The 23,309-nt window shown below is 42.4% G+C and overlaps 1 protein-coding gene across 1 annotated transcript in view; it reads left to right on the top strand.

Annotated features, from left to right (window-relative positions):
- Positions 1–23,309, top strand: part of Pigu (phosphatidylinositol glycan anchor biosynthesis class U) — an 88,155-nt gene that overhangs the window by 9,144 nt on the left and 55,702 nt on the right. The window contains exons 2-5 of the mRNA XM_052722880.1: positions 4,006–4,070; positions 14,028–14,087; positions 15,173–15,235; positions 21,739–21,848. Of these exons, the coding sequence (XP_052578840.1) occupies positions 4,006–4,070; positions 14,028–14,087; positions 15,173–15,235; positions 21,739–21,848 (298 nt within the window). The remainder of the gene's footprint in view (positions 1–4,005; positions 4,071–14,027; positions 14,088–15,172; positions 15,236–21,738; positions 21,849–23,309) is intronic.

The raw sequence follows: 23,309 nt of genomic DNA, 5'->3' as shown, positions 1-23,309 counted from the left end.
CAAGTCATCCAGCTTGGCAACAAGAGCCTTTACCTGGTTAAGGGGTCTGGTCAGCCCCAGTTAAAATTGTCTTGCACAATCAGGCTTTAAAAAAAAAAAATGATGCTGGGCGGTGGTGGCGCACGCCTTTAATCCCAGCACTTGGGAGGCAGAGCCAGGTGGATCTCTGTGAGTTCGAGGCCAGCCTGGTCTACAGAGCGAGATCCAGGACAGGCACCAAAGCTACACAGAGAAACCCTGTCTCAAAACAACAACAACAACAACAACAACAAAAATTATCTTAATATTTATTTTCCCAGGTATTTCTTTTTTTATCCTTCCTTCCTTCCTTGTTTGTTTTGAGAAAGAATCTTACAGTGTAGCCCAGGCTGGCCTTAAACTTGAGATCCTCTTGCTTCAGTCTCTGAGTGCTGGTATTACATGTATAAAATGTCATAATGAAGCCTATTCTTTTTGTGTATTTGATGTTAATAAAATTTCTTTAAAAATTTTATAAAATCGTGTCATATTTTACATGCTATATTACTATCTGCTTTTCTCTCAGCATTCTGTGGACAGCTTTCCTTCAGTGAACGTAGCTCTGTAGTTTTTGTTTTGGTTTTTTGTTTTTTTGAGACAGGGCTTCTCTGTCTAGCCTTGGCTGTCCTGGAACTCCTTCTGTAGACCAGGCTGGCCTTGAACTGATAGAAATCAGCCTACCTCTGCCTCGGTAGTGTGAGGATTAGAGGTGTGTGCCACCACCGCCAGTTGAGGGAGAGGATTCTTTTCTTCCAGTTTAGGATCTGATGATCAAACTCAGGTCATCCATCTTGGCGGTAGTAACCTGATCAACTGAGCCATTTTGCCAACCTTGAAATATTTTAGTTTTCAAAAGAGTTGCAAAGGGGCTGGAGAAATGTTCAGCAGTTAAGAGTATTTAGTGAGTCGGGTGGTGGTGGCGCACGCCTTTAATCCCAGCACTCGGGAGGCAGAGCCAGGTGGATTTCTGTGAGTTTGAGGCCAGCCTGGGCTACAGAGTGAGTTCCAGGGTAGCTAGGGCTACACAATGAAACCCTGTCTCAAAAAATTAAAAACAAAAAACATATATAAAGAGAGTCCTTATTGGTCTGTCTGAGTACTGGAGTTTGGATCACAGCATTGACATCAGGTAGTTTATAAACACCAGCTTGAAGAGATCTGGTAACCTCTTCTGGCCTCCATGGGTACTTACAAGCACATGTACACACACTCACACACACACACACACACACACACACACACACACACACACACACACACACACAGAGTTGCAAAAATAAAGTTTCTGTTTACACTATACCCATTATTATTGTAATTTAGTGGCTTCAGTCGGTCAGTACTGTTAGTATATATAATTTATTAGGATTGTACTGCTTCCCTTTCATTGTCCAGTTTCTGGCCTAATGTTCAATCCATGACCTCCTTTTTGCATTTAGTGGTTATATCTCCGAAGTGACTACCATCTGCGACACTTCCTGTGATTTAAAATTTTAAGAGTACTGGGCAGTTATTTGCCTGTCTTTTGGTTGCCTGATAATTTTCCATGATTAGGTGGAGGTTATGGGTTTTTTGTTAGTTTATTTTTGTTATTATACCACATTGTTGGCATGAGGACTCCAGAAATGTTCTTATCACTACATCAGTGAATTATGAGATATTTAATAATTAATATAGCTAACATATTGATGATATTTTAATGGATCACCTGATTAAAGCAGGGAATGTGAGGTCTATATGAAATTATTACTTTTTCCCCTTGAAAACACTTTGTTCTTCACACTTTTATCCACTAACTTTAGCATCCACTAATGACGTTTGCCTTCAAAACCATTCTGTTGGTCATTCAGCTGATGACTTTCTGTTCCATCTTCCATTCTTCATTTCCTACCCTTTGTGTCCTGATGTTGAACTCAGACCCTCCTTCATGCTTTGCATGTTGCCCTGTTGTTCTACCACATGCCCAGCCTTCCTACACGTGATTCCATATAAGGAGAGCGTTTCTTCTTCCATTTACTTATATATTCAGTTCTTTACAACATAGTTTTAATGCTTAATATATCAGTATATAATATATATTAGTATATATACTGATATATTAAGTATATATAATATACTTAATGAAACCCTATATATTATATAATATGATATATATACGAATATATATTAATATATCAGTAGATGATATTTATTTAAATAAATCTCCGTTAATCAATGTTGGGATTATTTTCAAGTTTTTATTAAGTGGGACTGGAGAGATGGCTTATCAGTTAAGAGCACAGCCTGCTCTTCCAGAGGACCCAGGTTCTAATCCTGGCACCCACTTGTTGGCTCACAACCATCTGTAACTCGGTTCTAGAGGATCTGATGCCTCCTCAGAATCAGGCACAAATGTGGTGCACAGACACACACACACAAGCAAAACACCCACACACAGAAAATAAGAAATGATCATTCTGAGTGCTGTACTGCATATATTGTATCAGGCACTTGATCAGTTGTTCCCTAAGGTAATGTACTTTAAGAATTATCATTTGGGGCCAGGCATGGTAGCACGTGCCAAATTTAATCCCAGCATTGGGGAGGCAGAGGCTAGTGGATCTCTGAGTTCAAGGCCAGCCTGGTCTATGTAGTAAGTTTTGAGTCAGCTAGAGCTACATAATGAGACCTTGTATAAAAACCAAAAATTATCATTTTGTGTGAGTGATATAGCTCACAGTGGAGTGCTTGCCTAGTATGCACAAGTTCCCAAGTTCAGTCCATAGCGCCAAACCAGCCGAACCCAAACCCCTCAAATGAAAAAGCAAACATTTTAAGCTGGACATGGTGGTGTATCCTGTAACCTTAGAACTTGGGAGGTGGGGGCAGGAGAGTTAAAGAGCTTAAGGTGATTCTTGGCTGCACAGGAAGTTTGAGGCCAGACTGAACTACCGATCTGGACAAACAAAAGTAGCACCTTAGCTGGGCTTGATGGCCGGCTCCTATAATTCCAACACTTTGGTGGGGGAGCACTAAGGCAGGGGGATTGCAATCTTGAAGTCAATCTTCCCTACATGTAGATATTCTGCCACAAAACAAAAACCTAGCTAAACAACCATTACTGACTCCCCCTACCCTCCCCCCCCAAAATCCAAATACAATCCCCCTCTTCCTTCCCCATCCCCTGTGAGGTTAGGATTAAAGGCACACAGCTAAAAAGTAATATTAGTCTAGAAAAATGACACAGATGTCACCGAAACAGGTGGCAGAAGAGAGTGACTGCCCATTTCACCAACCTGGGCAGCATTATTTTACCTGGTGTTCATTTGTTAATTGTGCTCTGGAATAGGGTAGAATATACATAAAAGAAATGCTTTAGAGTTGGTGGAGGTTACAGAGAGGTAGGAGAAGTTCGTAGTTTTTTTAATGTATTTAATTTTATTTTTTAAATTACGTGTGTGTGTGTGTGTGTGTGTGTGTGTGTGTGTATCTGTGTGGGAGTATGTGTATGCTAAGTGCAGAAGTCAGAAGAGGGTGATGGGTTCCCTGGAGCTGGAGCTACTGCCAGTAGTGAGCTGCTTGATGTGGGTGTTGGGAATTGAACGGGGGACCAAGAGCAGTATGCATCCTTAATTGCCAAGCCATTTCTCCAACCTCAGAAGTTTACAGTTTAATATAAAGCTTTCTCATAATGAGTATTGCTCATGATGGAAAGAACTGCTTTGTATGGAAGAATTTTCCAATTTTGGAAATTGTGTGTGTGTGTGTGTGTGTGTGTGTGTGTGTGTGTGTGTGTGTGTGTTGTGTGTGTTATTCTTTGAGAATTTCATACATATGTACAATCTGGATACTTTTTCCAAATCAAGACCTTCAACCACTTGCTTGACCTGAGGTAAAGGGATTAGATAAACTCAGGCATTCCTTGGTCCTAGGAATATCTTGACAATTTAGTTTATGACCATTTGCTGTTGTCTCTAAAGTCTGAGTGAACTTGTATTTCTTCCTTTTCAGTGGTTGAAGGCCTTTCACTGTTGGATTTGGGAGTGTCTCCATATTCTGGAGCAGTATTTCATGAAGTAAGTGTTGTATTTTCTTTTCTGGCACTGAGAGTAGTTTATAGTCCTGGATACCAAAGCCTGAGCTCTGTTTGGTACAAACATTTAAAAAGATCTTTTTTTTGATAGGAATAGCCCTTTGTAGACATTTTCTGCATAAGAAAGATGTTTCACAATTACAGGAAAAATGATCCAGGTTAGGATTTTAAAAAGTTGGGAGGGGAGGAGGGAGGGAGATAGGGAGGGAGAGAGAGAGAGGGAGGGAGAGAACAACTTTCAGGAGTCAGTTCGCTCGCATTGCTGAGGCAGGGTCTCACCAGCCTAGCTGGCAGTGAAGCTGCTGGGTGCTGCTCCTGTCAGGTGAGCTGAGATTCCTGATGCAGCCAGCTTTCTGCAGACTCTGGGGACCAAGCTCAGTTTGTTAGGCTTATGCAGCAAGTGCGTTTACCTGCTGAGCCGCCTTGCTGCCTTGGGGAAGTGTATGAGGCTTCTATAGAAATTATTATTATTATTATTATTTTACTGTTCTTTTTGGGGGGGGACAGAAAGTTGATTTCATTAGAACATAGTACTGTTATCATTCTTTTTTTTTTTTTTTTTTTAATGCTGAATGCCGCTTATTGAAGGAGGGAGGAGGTCTTAAATACAGGTTTACAGCACAATGGGAGAACCCCAGAGGGCAGAAGTTTGTTCGATGTTTTACAATCTGGCATCTAAGCTGTTAACACCCATTATGCAGGATACACAGACAAGGAACTTCCCTTAAGCATTCAGAAGGGTGAAACCTGGGAGGGAATTAGCATCGGGAGGATATCAAGGTCAAGGTCAGCAAGCAAGACAACAGTTACCCAAAACAGGGGCCAGGGACCTACAGGTTCCCCCTTTTACTAAAAAATGAGCTTCTGACTTAGGTTGCGTGGGACGTCAGCAGGTCACCTTACCCATCATGGAGATGCCTGCCCAGGCCACACAGGCGCTCTGTCTTAGGTTGGTGAGCACCCCCCAGGCATTACCCATCTCTGAATACTCATCAATCTGTGTGAGCTGCAGAGTTAACTGCTGCCAAAGATCTCAAAGTGGCACTGGGCTTGCAGTCTGTGTGTTCGACACATAAAAGACCAACAGAGGTTCTATCCCACCCATAGCCAGTAGGCTAAAGGCAACTGAGCCATTCCCTTCCTTAATGAGCCTTACTGCAAGTTGGAGTCCTTGTAAGATGGTATCCCAAAAGCAAATGGAACTTGAGTTTATAAATTTATAATTTAGAAATTACTTTTAATGTCAGCTTTTTTTTTCTGATTCCAGGGTTTTTATTGATATATTGATATTAGAATAACTTAGATAAACACATCAATGCACTTCCTCCAACATGGCCACACCTACTCTAACAAGACCACAGCCCTTAAGAGTGTCTCTCTGGCTGGGGCGGTGGTAGCACACGCCTTTAATCCCAGCACTTGGGAGGCAGAGGCAGGCGGATTTAATGTCAGCTTTTAAGCAGCTCTCAGTCCATAAATAGTTGTATGCTACAAGTGGCATGTAATTGGTTTTTGAAATGCTTGGCCATAAAAGCTGTGACATTGGTTTCCTAGAAAGTCCACTAAAGGTTGTTGAAGCCATAAAATTTTCTCTCTCTTTTTTTTATTTTTTAAGACATGGTTTCTCTGTGTAGACTGGCTGTCCTGGAACTCGATCTATAGACCAGGCTGGCCTTGAACTCACAGAGATCCACCTGCCTCTGCCCCCTGAGTGCTGGGATTAAAGGTGTGCACCACCATGTCTGGCTCATAAAATTAGTTTTTTGTTTGTTTGTTTGTTTTTTGTTTTGTTTTGTTTTTCAAGACAGGATTTCTCTGTGTAGTTTTGGTTCCTGTCCTGGAACTCACTCTGTAGACCAGGCTGGCCTCAAACTCACAGAGATCTGCCTGGCTCTGTCTCCTGAGTGCTGGGATTAAAGGTGTGTGCCATCACCGCCCAGCCATAAAATTAGTTTTTTGTTTTGTTTTTTTTTTTTTTTTTTTTGGAGCTGAGGACCAAACCCAGGGCCTTGCGCTTGCTAGGCAAGCACTCTACCACTGAGCTAAATCCCCAACCAAAAATTAGTTTTTAAGACTAGTAAAAACAAACTAGGCATGGAGGCTCATTCTGTAACCCCAGCTTCCCAGAGGCCAAGGCAGGAAGACTGCCGTGAATTCAAGGCCTGCCCAGGCCTGGGTTATATGAGACTCTATCTCAAAATGTGAAAAAAAATAATAAAAAAATAAAATAATAAAAGTACCCTTTGTTGGGCCACTGTGACCTGGATCACTGTACCAGCTTCCTTGTTCAGTTTGTCCTGGTTCAGTCCTGCTCACTTACTCTCTATTCTGCCGTCAGGGACATTTCTCTGAGATATAAATCTCACTTTGTCACTGTCGTGCTTGGGACCTGTATTTGCCACTAACCTCAGGCTTAAAGTCTAGACACTTAGAGGAGCATTCGAAGATCTCATTGCATTTCTTCCTGATCCTCTTTTTCTTCTCTTCCTCCCTCCCTTTCTTTTCTTAAGCACACAAGGCAGTTGTTGGGAATAGATGTGTCTGACGTCCACAAACAACCCACTAGCCCCAAGGACCAGTAGGAAATTGGCCTCGGGGGTGCGTTAAAGCCCGATAAGCTTACTGTACTGTTCTCTTGTCTTAACATCTGCTCACGCCATTGTCTCCTTGTAGAAAGCCATTCTTCCCCTTTTCCAGCTTGGCTCTATGAATGAGACCCAAGCTTAGACTTCACCTTCTCCAGAGAACCGTCCGGCATCACTTTAGACAGTCAAACACTCTTACTCTATCATCTGAGGAATCTTATCCCTTTCATGACTCATACCCCACTCTAAATTACCTCTAATCTGCCAGGGGTGGTGGTGTACGCCTTTAATCCCAGCAGGCAGGAGGCAGAGGCAGGTGGATCTCTGTGAGTTCTAGGCCAGCCTGGTCTATAGAGTGAGTCCCAGACAGCCAGATTATCCAGAGAAACTCTGTCTCGAAAAACAAACAAACAATAACAAATAAACAATGTAAGATACAGACTTTGGTTTTATAATACTTGTCTGACAGTCAGTCTGTCTACCTTTCTTTCCTCCCTGCCCCCTTTACTTTCTTTTTCTTTTGAGATGAGATCTCATATAGCTCAGGCTGGCCTCTATATGGCTGGGATGATGTTGAGTACCTGACCATCTTGCTGCTGCCTTCCATGTGCTAGGTTTATATGTAATTGAATTTTGAGATGTACTTATTTTTGTGTTATGTTTATGGGTTTCTTGCCTACATGTATGTCTGTATACCACATGTGTGCAGCTCCCACAAAGGCTAGAAGAGGGCGTTGGATTCTCTGTAACTGAGTTACCAAGAGTTGTTAGCTGTAATGTGGGTACTGGGAACTGAACCTCAGTCCTCTGGAAGTCATGTTCTTAACCACTGAACCATCTGCTTATGCACATATTTTTGAAATAAAAGCAGTAACAAAAGCAGACTCCAGAGCAAAGAATATATATCACCAGAGACATCAAAGTTCATTTTATTAGAGTGATAGGATGTGTTTTTGAAGAACAGTAATTACAGCTCTCTCTGTACTAATTACAGCTTTAAAACACCATAAGTAAAGACTGATAGGCTGGGCTGGGGAGACAACTTAGTGTGTACACGTGCTAGCAGTGCAAGGCTCTGGAAACCACACACACAGCCAGATGTGCTACACACATCTGAATCCCAGCATTTTGACAGTTAAATGGGAGATAAAGACAGAAACTCCCCTGGGACCTAATGGGCCAGCTAACCTGGAGTACACAGCATGGCAGCAGAAACAGAAAGAGACACTGCCTCAGTAAGGTGAGAGATTAGAACTGTGACCTCCAAACTGTGCTGTGGCTTGCAGCACCCCCCCCACATGTAAATGGGGCCAGTCTCTGATTTGAGTTGGAGCTTTTGGTATCTGTCAACAGTTGATAGAACAGGTGGAAAATTAGCGAGAGTATAGAAAGTGTGTGTGTGTGTGTGTGTGTGTGTGTGTGTGTGTGTGTTTAAAGATTTGTCTGCTTTTAATTTCTGTGTATGGGTGTTTTGCCTGCATGGATATAAGTGCATGATTTGGTGCCCTTGAGGTCAGAAGAGGGCATTGGACCTCTGGGAGTTAGGGATGGTTGTGAACTACCATGTGGGTGCTTTGAGTGAAACCCAGGTCCTCTGTAAGAGCAAGTACTCTAAACCACTGAGCCATCTTTCCAGCCTCAAGAATATAGAAAATTTGCCGGGCGGTGGTGGCGCATGCCTTTAATCCTAGCACTCGGGAGGTAGAGGCAGGTGGATCTCTGTGAGTTCAAGGCCAGCCTGGTCTACAGAGGGAGCTCCAGGACAGGCACCAAAAACTACAGAGAAACCCTGTCTCGAAAAACCAAAAAAAAAAAAATAGAAAATTTGAAGCTGGGTGGTGGTGGTGTAGGCCTTTAATCCCAGCACTGAGGAGGCAGAGACAGGCGGATCTCTGTGAGTTCAAGGCCAGCCTGGTCTACAGAGGGAGCTCCAGGACAGGCACCAAAAACTACAGAGAAACCCTGTCTTGAAAAACCCAAAAAAAAAAAAAAAAAAAAAAAAAAAGAAAATTTGAATAATTTTGTCAGCCAGATTGACCTAAGAATGTCCCATTCTGTAACATCAAAGTACATTTTAAATGTATGTGGAACATTTGTAACATAGACTATGTTCTGCCCATAAAAGAAGGCTCAATATTTTATTTATTTATTTTTTTTTATGCCGAATGCTGTTTTTTGAAGGAGGGAAGAGGTCTTAAATACAGGCTTACAGCACAATGGGAGAACCTCAGAGGGCAGAAGTTTGCTACAGATGTTTTACAATCTTGCATCTAAGCTGTTAGCGCCCATTATGCAGGATACACAGACAAGGAACTTCCCTTAAGCATTCAGGAGGTGGAACCCGGCAGGGAGGCTCAATATTTTTAAGTCACTAAAAGATTAATTTTTGCTGACCACAGAAGAATGAAATGGAGAGTTAACATCAGGAAGATATGTGGAAAATCCCCCAAATATTTGGTAACTAAATAACCCAGGAATCAAGAAATCAAAAGAGAAATTAGAAAGTATTTTTGAAATTAATGAAAGTGAAAACCTTAGCTGTCATATATGTAGCATGTCACCAAAGTAGTACTTAGGGAAAATTTATGGTCACTCCAACTGTGTAGTTTTGGTGCCTTTCCTGGATCTCACTCTGTAGACCAGGCTGGCCTCGAACTCACAGAGATCCGCCTGGCTCTGCCTCCCGAGTGCTGGGATTAAAGGCATGTGCCACCACCGCCCAGCTGAAGTAGATTGTTTTAAGGATTTTTAAAAATTTTAAATTTTGGGTGTATGGGTGTTTCGTCTGCATGTGTCTGTGAGTCACTTGCATCTCGGTACCTGCAGAGTTACAGACAGTTGTCAGCGGCTGGCTGAGTCCTGGGATTGATGTCTCGGGCCTCTGAAGGGCAGCCAGTGTGCTCTGACCTGCTGAGCCATCGCTGCAGCTCTGACATAGATCATTTCCCCAGTTTATATCAGAGGAAACTAATGCTCAGTGAGGAAAGCAACTTGCCTGAAGGCCACACAGGTACAGCTTGCTACAAAAACTATGGATTTAAATCCAAATCCAACTCTAAAGTTTCCCTTCTTTCTACCATACATAACTTATTCTCGTTTACTAAAAAGCCTGTCAATGATCTTTACAATCTTGCCTTCCCCCCACTTTTTTTTTTTCTTGAAACAGGGCCTCTTACATAGCTCAGGCTGACCTAGAACTTACTGTGTAGCCTGGGCTGGTCTCAGCTTCTCAAATACTGTGATTATATATGTGAGTCACTATTCCTGGCTCAGAGTATATCTCTAGCCTTTTTGAGGGTTGGTAATAAAGTTTCCACTTAGGGCTTTGTGCATATAGGCAAAAGGTTCAACTGTTCAACTACATCCTTAGCCCCTTTATAGTATTATAAAGTGTATTTTTACATGTAGTTAGGAGGTGGTGGGAATAGGTACTTCTGAGCCACCACACTAAAACCAAATTACGTACTTCCTTTCGGATTCTGATGGGCTGGTGAGTTAGTTTACAGTAGTGGGCCGACTGTGCTGGCAAGGACAAGCAGAAAAGAAGAATAAATACCAAAGAATGTTGGTTTGAAGGCATTGGAAAGTACCAAGATAATCAGAATTCAAGAGCAAAGTTCACAGAGTGAGCCTCGGGCTGGAGAGATGGCATCTGCTGTTCTTACAGAGGACCCAGGTTTGAGTATTAGCACTCCTGTCAGCCTGTAAACCTAGCTCCAGGGCATCTGATGCCCTCACCCCTCCTCTGGCATCAGCGTGCAGCTACACATTACACACACAAATACAAATAGTAAAATTAAATTAATTTAAGAAATTAGTGAGACTTGGCTGGAGATGTAGCTCTGCTGGTAGAGTACTTGCCTATTTTACGTGAAACCCTGGCCTCAATTCCAAGCATCTCATAAACCTGCTGTGGTACTGCATGCCTGTAACTCAGGAGGTGGAGCTGAGAAGATCATCAGAAGTTCAGAGGTCATCCTTGGCTACATACCAAGTTCTTGGTCTTTTTGGGATACCTGAGATTCTGTCTCAAGAAAACAAAAGAAAGCAGAAAAAGTAAAACCAAAGCCTGTAATCCTAGCACTGGGAAGATGGTGGTACCACAGTCAGAAGTTCAAGGTCATCTTGGCTACATAGTGAGTTTGGAGCCTGTCTTTGCTGCATGAGACTGCCTCACAAAGGTCCAGAACCAAACCAAACTAAAACAAAACAAAACACAGAAAAATAACTGTATGTTCTTTTTAAAGAAATGCATCTCAGAGCTAGGGAAATCTAGGATGTATCTTAATGATACAGGATGTACCTACCATGTCAAGGACTTGGGTTTGATCCTTTAGCACCAAGAAAAAAACAAAAACAGACACCCACCCACCCTTCTACCACTGCCACCACCACCACCACCAAACACCACCAAAAACACCTGAAGAGAAAGCACACCTGAAATATGAGGACACAGAGAAGTAAAAAGATTGAAAGTCTTGGTCTTGGGTTGTAGCTCGGTTAGAGTGTGTACAGAGTAGGTTTGATCCTCAGTGCTCATAGATACAGGCATGGTGGCGCACACCTATAGCCCTAGCACGTAGGAAGTGGAGGTAGGAGGATCAGAAGTTCAACATCATTCTTGGCTATGAAGTGTGAGTTTGAGGATAGTTTGTAATATATGAGACCCTGGCTCCTAAACCCAAAAAGCTGAAGGAAGGAAAGAAAGAAGGAAGGGAGGAAGGAGTCATGCAAATACTAGTTTGAAGAGTTGATGTAGCTTATGACTTTAAAGCCAAAAACAAAAGAAATCAAGCAACCCCCCCACCTTATTAGACACATAGAGGATTATTTTATGTAATAATATAAACATTGCTCTACCCAGGGGATAGTCATTCTACACAGAACTGCATCTAACTCACAACTTCAGACTATACAAAGCAGGGATGGAGATGTAGCTCATTTGGTAGAATGCTGGTCTAGCATGCATGAATCCTTGGGTTCAGTGCACAACCCCGAACAAAACTGGGGGTGGTGGTACACGTTTGCAACTCTAGTACTTGAGAGTAGTATCAGAAGTTCACAGTCATATTCAGTCATAGTGAGTTCAAGGACAGCCTGGGCTGTATAAGACCCTGTCTCAAAAACAAACAAAACACAAAGCAAAAGGGAGAAATAAATATGCCTATAGTCATAGTGGGACTTTTTTTTAAACTTAGTTTTGCTAATTTTGCTTGCATGATTTTCTTCTGTGTGGCATGTATATGCAGTACCTTTGGAGGTGAGAAGAAGGTGTTGGGTCTCTTGACACTGGAGTCACAGATGATTGTGAGCTGCCGTGTGGGTGCTGGGACTTGAACCTGGGACCCCTGGAAGAGCAGTTAGTGCTCTTAACCTCATCCTCCTTTTTCTGTGACAGGGTCTCAAAATGTAGCCATGACTGGCCTGAAACTCAAATATATCTGCCTGTTTCTGCCTCCTGAGTGCTAAGAGTAAAGGCATGCACTACCATGTCCAGTGATAGTGGGATATATATTTAAGGTTTATTTTTTATGAGTATGTTTTTGCCTACATGTGCATAGGAACACCACATATGTGCCTGGTATTGGAGGAAGTCAGAAAAGGGCATCGGATTCCATGGAACTGGAATTACAGATAGTTGTGAGCCATCATTTGGGTTCTGGGAGCCAAACCCAGGTCCTTTGCAAAAGCAGCAAATGGTCTTAACTGCTGAGCCACCTCCAGTCACAGTGATGAGATGTTTTTAACCTATGTTTTTTCATCAATGATAGAACAAAGAGACTCAAAAATCAATAGGATGTAGAAATTTTAAAGATCATTACCATACAAATTATATGTAGAATGCTGTGACCATAAATGTTAGTATGTACATTCTTTTCAAATGTATGTGGAGCACTTGCCCAAACAGACCAGATAATAAACCATAAAGCAACTCAGAACATACTTCAAGTTATTAAAATCATGTATTGTACTTTTAGTGATTATAATAGAGTTAAGCTATAAATAAATTATAATAATATAAAAAGAAGGGCTGGGGTCAATGATAGAATGTTTACTTATCTCTTATGTATTTGCACTAAGGATTGAGCATAGGATTCATACATAATGAACACCCTATCAGTGAACTACATAACCCCCGGCTAGTCTGTACATTTTAAAGTCTCAAAGAAGAAATGTCAGCGGAAATTAGAATATATCTTCTTTAAAAAGAAGATTCATTCATTTATTTTGAGGCAGGGTTTCTCTGTGTAGCTCTGGCTGTCCTGGAACTTACTATAGACCAGGCTGGCTTCCAACTCAGAAATCTACCTGCCTCTGTTTCCCAAGTGCTGAGATTAAAGGCATGAGCCACCACTGCCTGACAAAAGATTTATTTTTTTTGTGTATGTGTATGTATGTGTGTGTATGTGTATGTGCTGTGTGTGCAGGAGGCCAGAAGGAAGCATCAGGTCCTCTGGTACTGTAATTACAGGTAGTTGTGAACCACCTGATGAGTGCTGGGAACCAGACTTTGGGTCTCTGCAGGGGCAGCAAGCACTCTTAACCACTCTTAGCCTTCTCTCTAGCCCCCAGAATACATTTTAACTGAATGATATTGGGAAGAAAGCAACATACCAAAACCTTTGTGTTATTGCTAAACCCATATTGAGAGGAAAATGTATCATTGCCTCAAAAAAGAAAATACTGTGAACAACCTTATATCAATGAGATGAAAATTTAGGTAAAATGTATAAATTCCTAGAAAAATACTACTTTCCTAGACTAATAAAACAAAGCAAATCAGAATAATGTTTAATATATGAGAGAAATTGAATCCATAATTTAAGTCTTTCAAATAAAACAAAACAAAACCAAACAAAACCCCGAGAAGGCAGACTTGGAGGTGCACCTGTAACCCTAGTCCTTGGCAGGTCAAAGCAGGACCATTGGGAGCTCATGGCCATTGTTGGTCATATAGCATGTTCAAGGCCAGCTTGGTCTACATGAGCCCTTGTCTTAAACCAAATAAAACCAAAATAAAAGAAAAATTTAAAAGCAAAGGAGAAAACCTCAGGCCAAGATTAGTTTCACAGTAAGTATATTTTCTCAAAAACTTTTTTTCCCCTTGAGACTGGATTCTGCAGTATAAGCCAGATTGGTCTTGAACTTTCTGCTGTACTCCACTATGTTCAACTGATGGTTTCAGTGATACTCTGTGATTTAGGACACTAAGTTGTTCAGTTAGTACAGGATAACTGATTGAAGGAAGGATCAGATTTTTTAGCTGAGTAAGTTTTCCCCCATCCCTAATTTGGAAACTGATAATTTATATTAAGGTTTAACTTAATTTTTTCATCTTTGTTTTTCTCCTACAGACTCCATTAATAATATACCTCTTTCATTTCCTAATTGACTATGCAGAATTGGTATTTATGGTAAGTATCTTTCCAGAGAAAATCAATATATGTATATACTTTTAATTTTACAGTTTGTTTTCAAGAAAATAAGGAGTTGGGTATGCTGATGCATGCCTTTAATCCTAGCACTTAGGAGGCAGAGGCAGGTGGATCTTTGTGCATTTGAGGCCAGCCTAGTCTACATAGCAGGTTCCAGGCCAGCCAGAGATGTATCGTGAGACCCTGTCTGTAAGAAAGAAAAGAAAAGGAAAAGCAGAAACTGGAGTTTCTCAGAAAATAAAAGCCAAGACAATATCTTAGCTTGGAGCCTGGCTTTGGGGTGATATTATGGAGTATGAGGAACAGGCAGGGAGTTGTGACCAGCTCTACTTTCTTATTCTTTGGTTTCTGGACTATGTAGTCTTCAATTTTCAACCCCCCACCCCCAAATTCTGTGGTTGGCTTTAGCTGTGCCAGTTTGGAGGGCATCCTGAGTTTCCTAGCATTCTGCCAAGAGATTCTGACGGGGGCCTTTCGGGGACAAGAACTGAAGATTGAGATGACAGGGCGAGTTTTGAGAGCAGAGCAGCTTGAAACGTTAGTCAACAGAGTTGAAAATCCGGGTCAAGATAGCATAAGAAACCCTGAAGTCTTCCTTAATTATAATGGCTGCCATTTGTTGAGGATTCAACATGTATGAGGTGCTTGACATACCTGAAGCCTACAGACCAGTGGGTATTTATTCCCATTTAGCTTTGGGGTGTGTGTGAGTGTGTGTGTGTGTGTGTGTGTGTACCTTTTTTTTTTTTTTTTTTTTGAGACAAGGTCTCACTATGTGACCTAGGCTGATCTTGAGCTCAAGAAAGCTCTCCAGCCTCCTGGTGTTACAGATGTTAACTACAATGCCTGGTTTATTTTCATTTAACTTGCTGGTCTAGAGATAGGGGCCACAGATGGAATGGATCATAGTCTAGGGGTTTTTCATCATGCTTCCCTGAGTAGGCCGTGACTGGTTGTGCGTTTGGTCCTGGGTAGCTCTCCAGGCCTGGCCGCACTCCAGTACTGTGTGCTAACTGTGCTTGTACTGCTCCTGTACTCTCGGTTACTTCTCTTTCTCTTGACAGATGACAGACGCCCTCACCGCTATTGCCCTGTATTTTGCAGTTCAGGACTTCAATAAAGTTGTGGTAAGTCATTAGTGGTGGGATTTGGTAATGTGCTTATTAGGAATCCAAAGTCATGTACTCAAAGATCCAACTATTCTAAAATAGTTAAGTTGGGCTGGTGAGATGGTTCATTGGATAAAGGCACTTGCCAGCAAGCCTGGTGACCTGAGCTCTGTCTCCAAGGCCAGCATGGTGGAAGGAGAGGAATGATTCCTGAATGTACCACCACCACACACCGACACACAGAGACACACACAGAAACACGAGACACTCACACACACACACACTCTCCTCAGATAAAACAAAAACAAATAAATAAATGAATAGGAAATGTCGCGGCTGTATTGGTTACATATGTAACCTCAGCACTTAGGAGGTAAAGGTTATATGAGGAGTGCAGGGTCATTCTCTATTTCACACTAATTTGTGGCCAGCCTGGGCTTAATAACATACTATCTAAAATAAAACTTTAAAGGTCTTCCCTTTTATCAGTTTATTTTTTCAAAGGAAAAATGAACATAGTCTTTAACTTACTGTATCAGGCCTCTTAAGTAAAATTGGATTCCCAGTGTTGATAAAGCTATTTTCCTTCAGAGAGGAATTTGGAGGTTGGAGATTGAGCCCAGGGCCTTGGAAAATGCCAGGCAAGTGCCATACCATTGAGCTGCATCCCCCAGCCCTAAAAAAACAATCTTTGCGGGTGGTAGTGGCGCACACCTTTAATCTCAGCACTTGGGAAGTGGAGGCAGGTGGATCTCTGTGAGTTTGAGGTCAGCCTGGGCTACAGAGTGAGTTCCAGGACAGGCTCCAAAGCTACACAGAGAAACCCTGTCTCGAAAAACCAAAAAAAAAAAAAAAAAAGAAAGAGAGAACAATCTTAATTAGAAAATTTGGAATATTGGGCTGGCAAGATTGCCAGTCAGTAAGCATGCTTGCTGCCAATCCCTGGAACCCATATGATGGATGTTGTCTTCTGACCTCCATAAGCATCCCATGGTACCTGTGAGCTCCTACATACAAACAAATAAATGTAAAAAAAGTATTATGTAAAGTTTATTATTTTTTCGGTGTGTGGGGTGGTTGTTTGCTTGTCTTTGTTTTTTCAAGACAGGGTTTCTCTGTATAGCTCTGGCTGTCCTAGAACTTGCCCTGTAGACCATGCTGACCTCGAATTCAGATCTGCCAGCCTTTGCCTCCTGAGTGCTGAGATTAAAGGTATGTGCCCAGGCTGACACAGCCATATCCAGAGCTGTGAAAAATGGGAATGACATCCCCTCCAAAGGAAACTGAGGAACGAAGAGTACTTCACAATACTGTGGGAAGAGTGATAACAGAGTCCAAAGTATTTTTTACTATTCCCATAGCAGCTCTGACCCTTTCTCTAAAACCAACACCTGTAAGCAACATTATACAACCCAAATCAAAGTTAATTGTAATGTTTAAAAAAAAAAAAAAGGTGTGTGCCACCACCACCCAATGTGAAATTTATTCTTAATTATGTAATGTCCAAGGAGAATTGCATCATGGGATCATTCTCCTTTTCCAGGCTTCTGGGAGGATTAACAGATAAACCAGGTGTACTACGTATGTAATTATGAAAAACAAAAGTTGCCTCCCATCTTCCTTGTGTGGCTGGGAGCGACTGAGGTTTAGGTCAGGGTAGGATGAGGGTGCATCTTAGTGACCTTCTGTTACCAAGTAATAGAACCAGAAACAGTAATTTGCCTTTCTGTAGCACTGTGATGGATTAAAAAAATAAAGCTGTTGAATTCTAGACTTTTAGACCTCATAGAGATTTAAAAAATGTCTGGAGTATGGCCTTTTAATTTGATACCCATTTATAGGTTTGGGGGTATATTGAACCCTTAAAAGGTGTAAAAATCGCCGGGCGGTGGTGGCGCACGCCTTTAATCCTAGCACTCGGGAGGCAGAGCCAGGCGGATCTCTGTGAGTTCGAGGCCAGCCTGGGCTACCAAGTGAGTTCCAGGAAAGGCGCAAAGCTACACAGAGAAACCCTGTCTTGAAAAAACCAAAAAAAAAAAAAAAAAAAAAAAAAAAAAAGGTGTAAAAATCATATATGTATATATCGTGTTTTGTGCGTCCACAGCTGTCTTTGACTCTTTCCCTAAGGGATTAAAAATTCAATTTAAAATGTTTAATTACATTTATGTGTGTTCTTAACTGTATTTAAATTTTTATTACATTTATTTGTATGTTGGGCTGGCAGGTTGATATTTATGCCACAGCAAGTGTGTAGAGGTCAGAGGACAACCCATGGAAGTCAGTCTAGGTCCCAGGGAATCAAACTCAGGGTGTCAGGCTTGGTGGTACACACCCTTAACCTGCTCTGCCATCTCACTGGCCCTAAGAACTGTATTTCAGACTTAGAGGCTTTGATTACTAAGGCTGAGGAGTATATATCATACTAATGAAACATGATCTAAAAGCTATTTTGAACTATTCCACCAGGATTCCCTTGAGGGTCACAGATTAAATAACTGGGCATAAGATTCGTAAACCGCTGGTTCCATAGATAAATCCTAGCAAAGGCAGACAGATCTCTGTAAGTTCAAGTCTAGAGTGATCTACATAGTGAGACCCTGTCTTGAAAACAAATAGAAAACATAGATTGTAGCTGGACGGTGGTGGCGCACGCCTTTTATCCCAGCACATGGGAGGCAGAAGCAGGCGGATCTCTGTGAGACCTGGCCAGCCAGATCTACTGAGTGAGTTCTAGGACAGCCAAGGCTACACAGAGAAACCCTGTCTCGAAAAAAAAGATAGATTGTGTATTGTGGCTGGCATATGCTGTTTCTGAGTTTATGTGGAAACAAGAGGATTTGTTTTTTAACTTTTGTGTTTTAAAATTAAGAAAGATGAGTGTGGTATCTCATGCCTGGTAGATGCAGGAAGATGCCTCAGCAACAAGGAAAATTTGAGGCCAGCTTGGGGTGTGTGACCCCCGTCTCAAACAATGACAACAAAGAAATAAAAAGAGGGAGAGAACTAAATGGCCTTGTGGAGATTTTCGTCTGTTTGTTTTTTGTTAAGTGTGTGAGCTTTTGTCTGCATATTTGTATGTGCGCCATGTGTGTGCCTGGTGCCTGCAGAGGCCCGAAGAGGGCGTCAGATGCCCTGGAGCTGGAGTTACAGACAGTTGAGAGTACCATGTAGGTGCTGAGAATGGAACTCAGGTCCTCTGCAAGTGCTCTTAACTTAAAGAATGAGCCATCTCTCCAGCCCTGTGTGTGTGTCTGTGTGTGTGTGTGTGTGTGTGGGGGGGGGGTTGGGTTTTTTTGTTCTTGTTTTTGAGACAGGGTCTCATGTAGGAGTCCAAGATGACCTTGAACTTTTTTTTTTTTTTTTTTGGTTTTTTGAGACAGGGTTTCTCTGGAGCCTGTCCTGGAACTCACTCTGTAGCTCAGACTGTCCTCAAACTCACAGAGATCCACCTGCCTCTGCCTCCCAGTACTGGGATTAAAGGCATGCACCACCACCATCACCACCACCACCACCACCCTGCTGACCTTGAACTTCTAAACCACCTGTCTATCTTCCAAGTGCTAGGGATTATAGGTATATGCCACCATGCCCAGTTTACTATGCTATTTCTTAGTGTACCAAGGTGCTCTTATTCCCAAGACTGAATTAAAATTTGAAATATTTTTGTTTCCCTATTTCCAGAGTTCAGATTATTATGACATTGAATCTCTTGGTTAGAGTGAATTTTATTTACACTATATCACAAATGGACTCATTTTGAATACCAGCAATTTATTTATTTACTTATTTTTCTTTTGTTTCTGCAGTGCTGGGAATCAAACCCAGCACAATGCTCTATGACTGAGCTCTGTTTGTTTTGAGACAGGGTCTTGGTACATAGCTCAAGTGGACTTAGAGTTTGTGATCCTCCTGATTCAACCTCTTTTGTTTTTTGTTTTTGTTTTTGTTTTTTTTTTCCCTTCCTGAAACAGGGTTTCTCTGTGTAACAGTCCTGGCTGTCCTGGAACTCGCTCTGTAGACCAAGCTGGCCTTGAACCCAGAGATTCACCCTCTCTACATCCCAAGTGCTGGGATTAAAGGTGTGCGCCACCACCACCACCACCACCAACCACCACCACCACCACCACCACCACCTGGCCACTGATTTGGCTTTTTGAGTACTGGGATTAGGGGTATGTTTCACCCCCATATGAATGCTAAAAGTGGCAGCTCTTCGTGCTACTATCACATCATATACTGCTCTTTTTTTTTTTTTTTTGTAGTGTTTAGGATAAAACCCAGAGCCTTATGTATGTGAGGTCTACTACTGAGGTACACTCCAAGCCTTTGTTATTGATTGATTGATTGATTGATTATGTGTGTACACCTGCTGTGGTACACGTAGAGTAAAACTTGCAGGTGTTGGTTCTCTTCTTCCACCATGTTGGTCTCAGGAATTGAACTCAGATCATTTGGCTTGATGCAAGTTCCTTTACTTTCTGAGCACTCTTACTGGCCCTGATTATTATTATTATTTTTTTTTTTGGTTTTTCGAGACAGGGTTTCTCTGTGTAGCTTTGCGCCTTTCCTGGGACTCACTTGGTAGCCCAGGCTGGCCTCGAACTCACAGAGATCCGCCTGCCTCTGCCTCCCAAGTGCTGGGATTAAAGGCATGCGCCACCACCGCCTGGCGGCCCTGATGATTTTTTGAGACTGAGTTTCCATATGTAGTACAGATTGTCCTAGAACTAATTATGTAGCTCTGGTTGGCCTCTAATTCATGATCTTTCCTCTACCTCCTGGGTGCTGGGATTATAGGTGTATGCCACTACACCTAGATATCATACCACTATGATTTAGATAGAATGTCAGCACATGTATTCCTAAAAGGCTCTACTTTGTAAAGGAGGGAGAGTCGATTTCTTCAGTAGTATTACCACTGGTAAACTGTCTGTGCTTCAGTATATAATGCCTCCTTCCCTTGCTAATGCAAGCAACCCTAATTAAACTCAATTGATCTTTGTCTCTGTCTCTAACTGGTCTTCCCCCCAAAACTGGTCTCTTTCTGTCTCTGTCTCTCTGTCTCTGTCTCTGTCTCTGTCTCTCTCTCTCTCTCTCTCACACACACACACACACACACACACACACACACACACACACACACACACGAAAATAGAGAGGGTGTGATGCCTCAGTGGTTGATAGCACTGATTGATCTTCTAGAGGATCCAGGTTCAATTCCCAGCACCCACGTGGCAGCAGCTCACAACTGTTCAAAAACTCTAGTTCCAGGGGATCCAAAGCCCTCTTCTGGTCTTACGGGCACCAAATACTCATGTGGTGCACAGACACATGCAGACACATGCCAGCAAAAGACCCATAAACATAAAAGAAAATAAAGAGGGACTTGTTGGACCAAAGAGTACAGCAGGAGGGAGAAGCAGATGAGAGAGCGATGGGAGATGGCTGTGATCGAGATACCATTCTATACATGTCTGAAATTATCAAAGGATAAATAAAAATTACCTTTACAAAGTCACCATTTGTTAAAAGGATCCTTACGCTATAGTCTGCAAACATTTAGTTTTGGTAGGACTTGAGACGATCCTGCAGTCTGCACAGTGTCCTGGAAAACTGGTGCTGGGGGACTTCACACCCACCCTCGCTTCAGCTGTTAGCCTGTGGAATATGAATGCTAACTGCTGGTAGCCAGTTCATCTTGGCAAAAGTATCATTAGCCTAATCTGTCCTTTGCTGTGATGCTGTTTCCCGTTTAGAACTCATGCCCGTGAATTTGTTGGGATACATCAGGGAAAGCAAAGAGCTTTCCACCCCCCCATATGACTGTGTCTTAACTCCACTAGTCTCCTTTCTTTATTTTAACTATTTCACACCTCTTCTGTGGTAGTATAAGAGAAAACCAACCAAACAAACCTTTGAAAGAGAAGAATGAGGAAGGGAACCTGAGATAACATGCATCCAGGTCATTGAAACTGCTTGAACATGTTTTGCTGATAGAACTTTGAAGCCCTGCCACCACTGATGTTACCTCCCAGAGTGACTCAGAGGTGGCTTTGCTGTACATTCATTCATTTGTTTGCCCACTGTGCTAAGTGATAGACATACACAGAGAGCAAATAAAGTCACCCAAACCCTTGTGGAACTTACACTCTAGGGAGGAGCCAGGCATTAGTCAGTTACACAAAGAAGGCAAAACTTAGAGCTGTGGGCACTGGTGAAAGAATGGGTATAGTAGGGCAGCTCAAGGACTGTGCCTTTCAAGGGAGGACTTAGCTGAGTTCTCAAAGCTCTAGAGTTAACTAGGGGAGAGTAAGGGTCAAATGCAGAGTTCTGGGAACATGAGGAACATTGCTTGTTCATGTGCTGGAACTCGGTGGGATGGGGTGGAGGAGCAAGTGTGAGAGGATCTTGGAGAAGCAGGGTGGGACAGACAGTGGTGTGTGGGTCTTCGTCCTAAAAACAATGGCAAACCAACTGTTTTGTGTGTCTTGTGCACCCGCCCCCCCCCCCCCCACCTCTAGTTTAAAAAGCAGAAACTCCTCCTAGAACTGGACCAGTATGCCCCAGATGTGGCCGAACTCATCCGAACCCCTATGGAAATGCGATACATCCCTCTGAAAGTGGCCCTGTTGTAAGTATTTCCTTACAAATCAAAGCTCAGTGCCAACAAGTGCAAGGAAAATCTGATGAGACTTTCCCATGTTGTTGTAGTTTTAGAGATCTGTGGTCTTAGTCATCAAGTATTTGCTGTAGTTCTCTTACACAACTGGAGTTTTGGCCAGCAAAAGACACAGAGCCATTATGTCTCTGTTGAGACAAAGACTTACACAGGGACATGGCACAATCAAACCCTTCACAAAGGCTTTCTGACTCAGTGCTGATCTGAGTTGGAACCTGCTTGTAACTAGTATTTCTAAAAAATGGTAGTTCTTCATTTCTGATGAATTCTGGTCTTTTTTTTTTTTTTTTGGTTTTTCGAGACAGGGTTTCTCTGTGTAGCTTTGCGCCTTTCCTGGAACTCACTTGGTAGTCCAGGCTGGCCTCGAACTCACAGAGATCCGCCTGGCTCTGCCTCCCGAGTGCTGGGATTAAAGGCGTGCGCCACCACCGCCCGGCGAATTCTGGTCTTTATGTGGCTGTTGTTTCACATATCTTCTATATTTCATGTATGATTTAGTTCCCTGTTTGTAATGTAGAAAACTGAAGTAAAATAGCCATCTAGGCTCAGTGACCAGCATGGAAGAGTGACACCAGCTGATGCTTTAAGGAAGAATTCTCTTGGAGTAATTAGCACTGCCAGTGAGTGTGATCTCAGGTTATTCCCATTTGTGTTTCTGAGATAGGCGAAGTGAATTATTTAATCAACTAGTAGTCATCAGATATTAATAACGTGCTAGTTTCTAGGAACACATACTGAACAAAACATAAATTTCTTCATGGAAAAACATGCCCATAGAATTTTTTAGAATTAGCAGCTGGGCATCCCAGGCTCAGGGGGCCTAAGGCAGGTGGATTGCTGAGTTTGAGGCTAATATGTGCTATGTAGCATGTTCCATATCAGAAAACAAGGGACTGTGGAGGGAACTTGGTTGGAGGACAGCACATACGAGGTCCCCAGCACCGAGTACACTGGCGGGGTGGTGCTTGTCTGTGACCCCACCACCTGGGAAGGGGAGGCAGGAGACAAGGTCCCCAGCACCAAGTACACAGGGCGGGGTGGTGCTTGTCTGTGACCCCACCACTTGGGAAGGGGAGGCAGGGGGATCAGAAGTTCAGGATCAGCTTCACCTACATAATGAGTTTGAAGTCAGCTTAGGTCATCTTGGATTCTTTCCTGGGGGCAGGTCTTTAGGAGCCTTTTCCCTGTGTGTGAATTTCCCTTTCAGTATTCCAGGTAGATGTCTAGGCAGCTGCTTCTTCAATGTCACCTATTTAGAAATGGTTTTGTGTTTTTTCTCCTATGAGATAATTTTGGTATATCAGTTCTCAACTACATATTTAGGAAATTTGATGGGAACTACTTTAATAGGACCAAAGTTTTAGTAACATAATGAATCCTTATGGACTCTTGTGTCCCCTGAGGGTAGTTTCA

The sequence above is a fragment of the Peromyscus californicus genome, unplaced genomic scaffold, assembly GCF_007827085.1.
Source record: "Peromyscus californicus insignis strain IS unplaced genomic scaffold, ASM782708v3 Scaffold_7__1_contigs__length_154581171, whole genome shotgun sequence".
Classification (NCBI taxonomy): Eukaryota; Metazoa; Chordata; class Mammalia; order Rodentia; family Cricetidae; genus Peromyscus; species Peromyscus californicus.
This window is presented reverse-complemented; position numbering and strand designations above follow the sequence as displayed.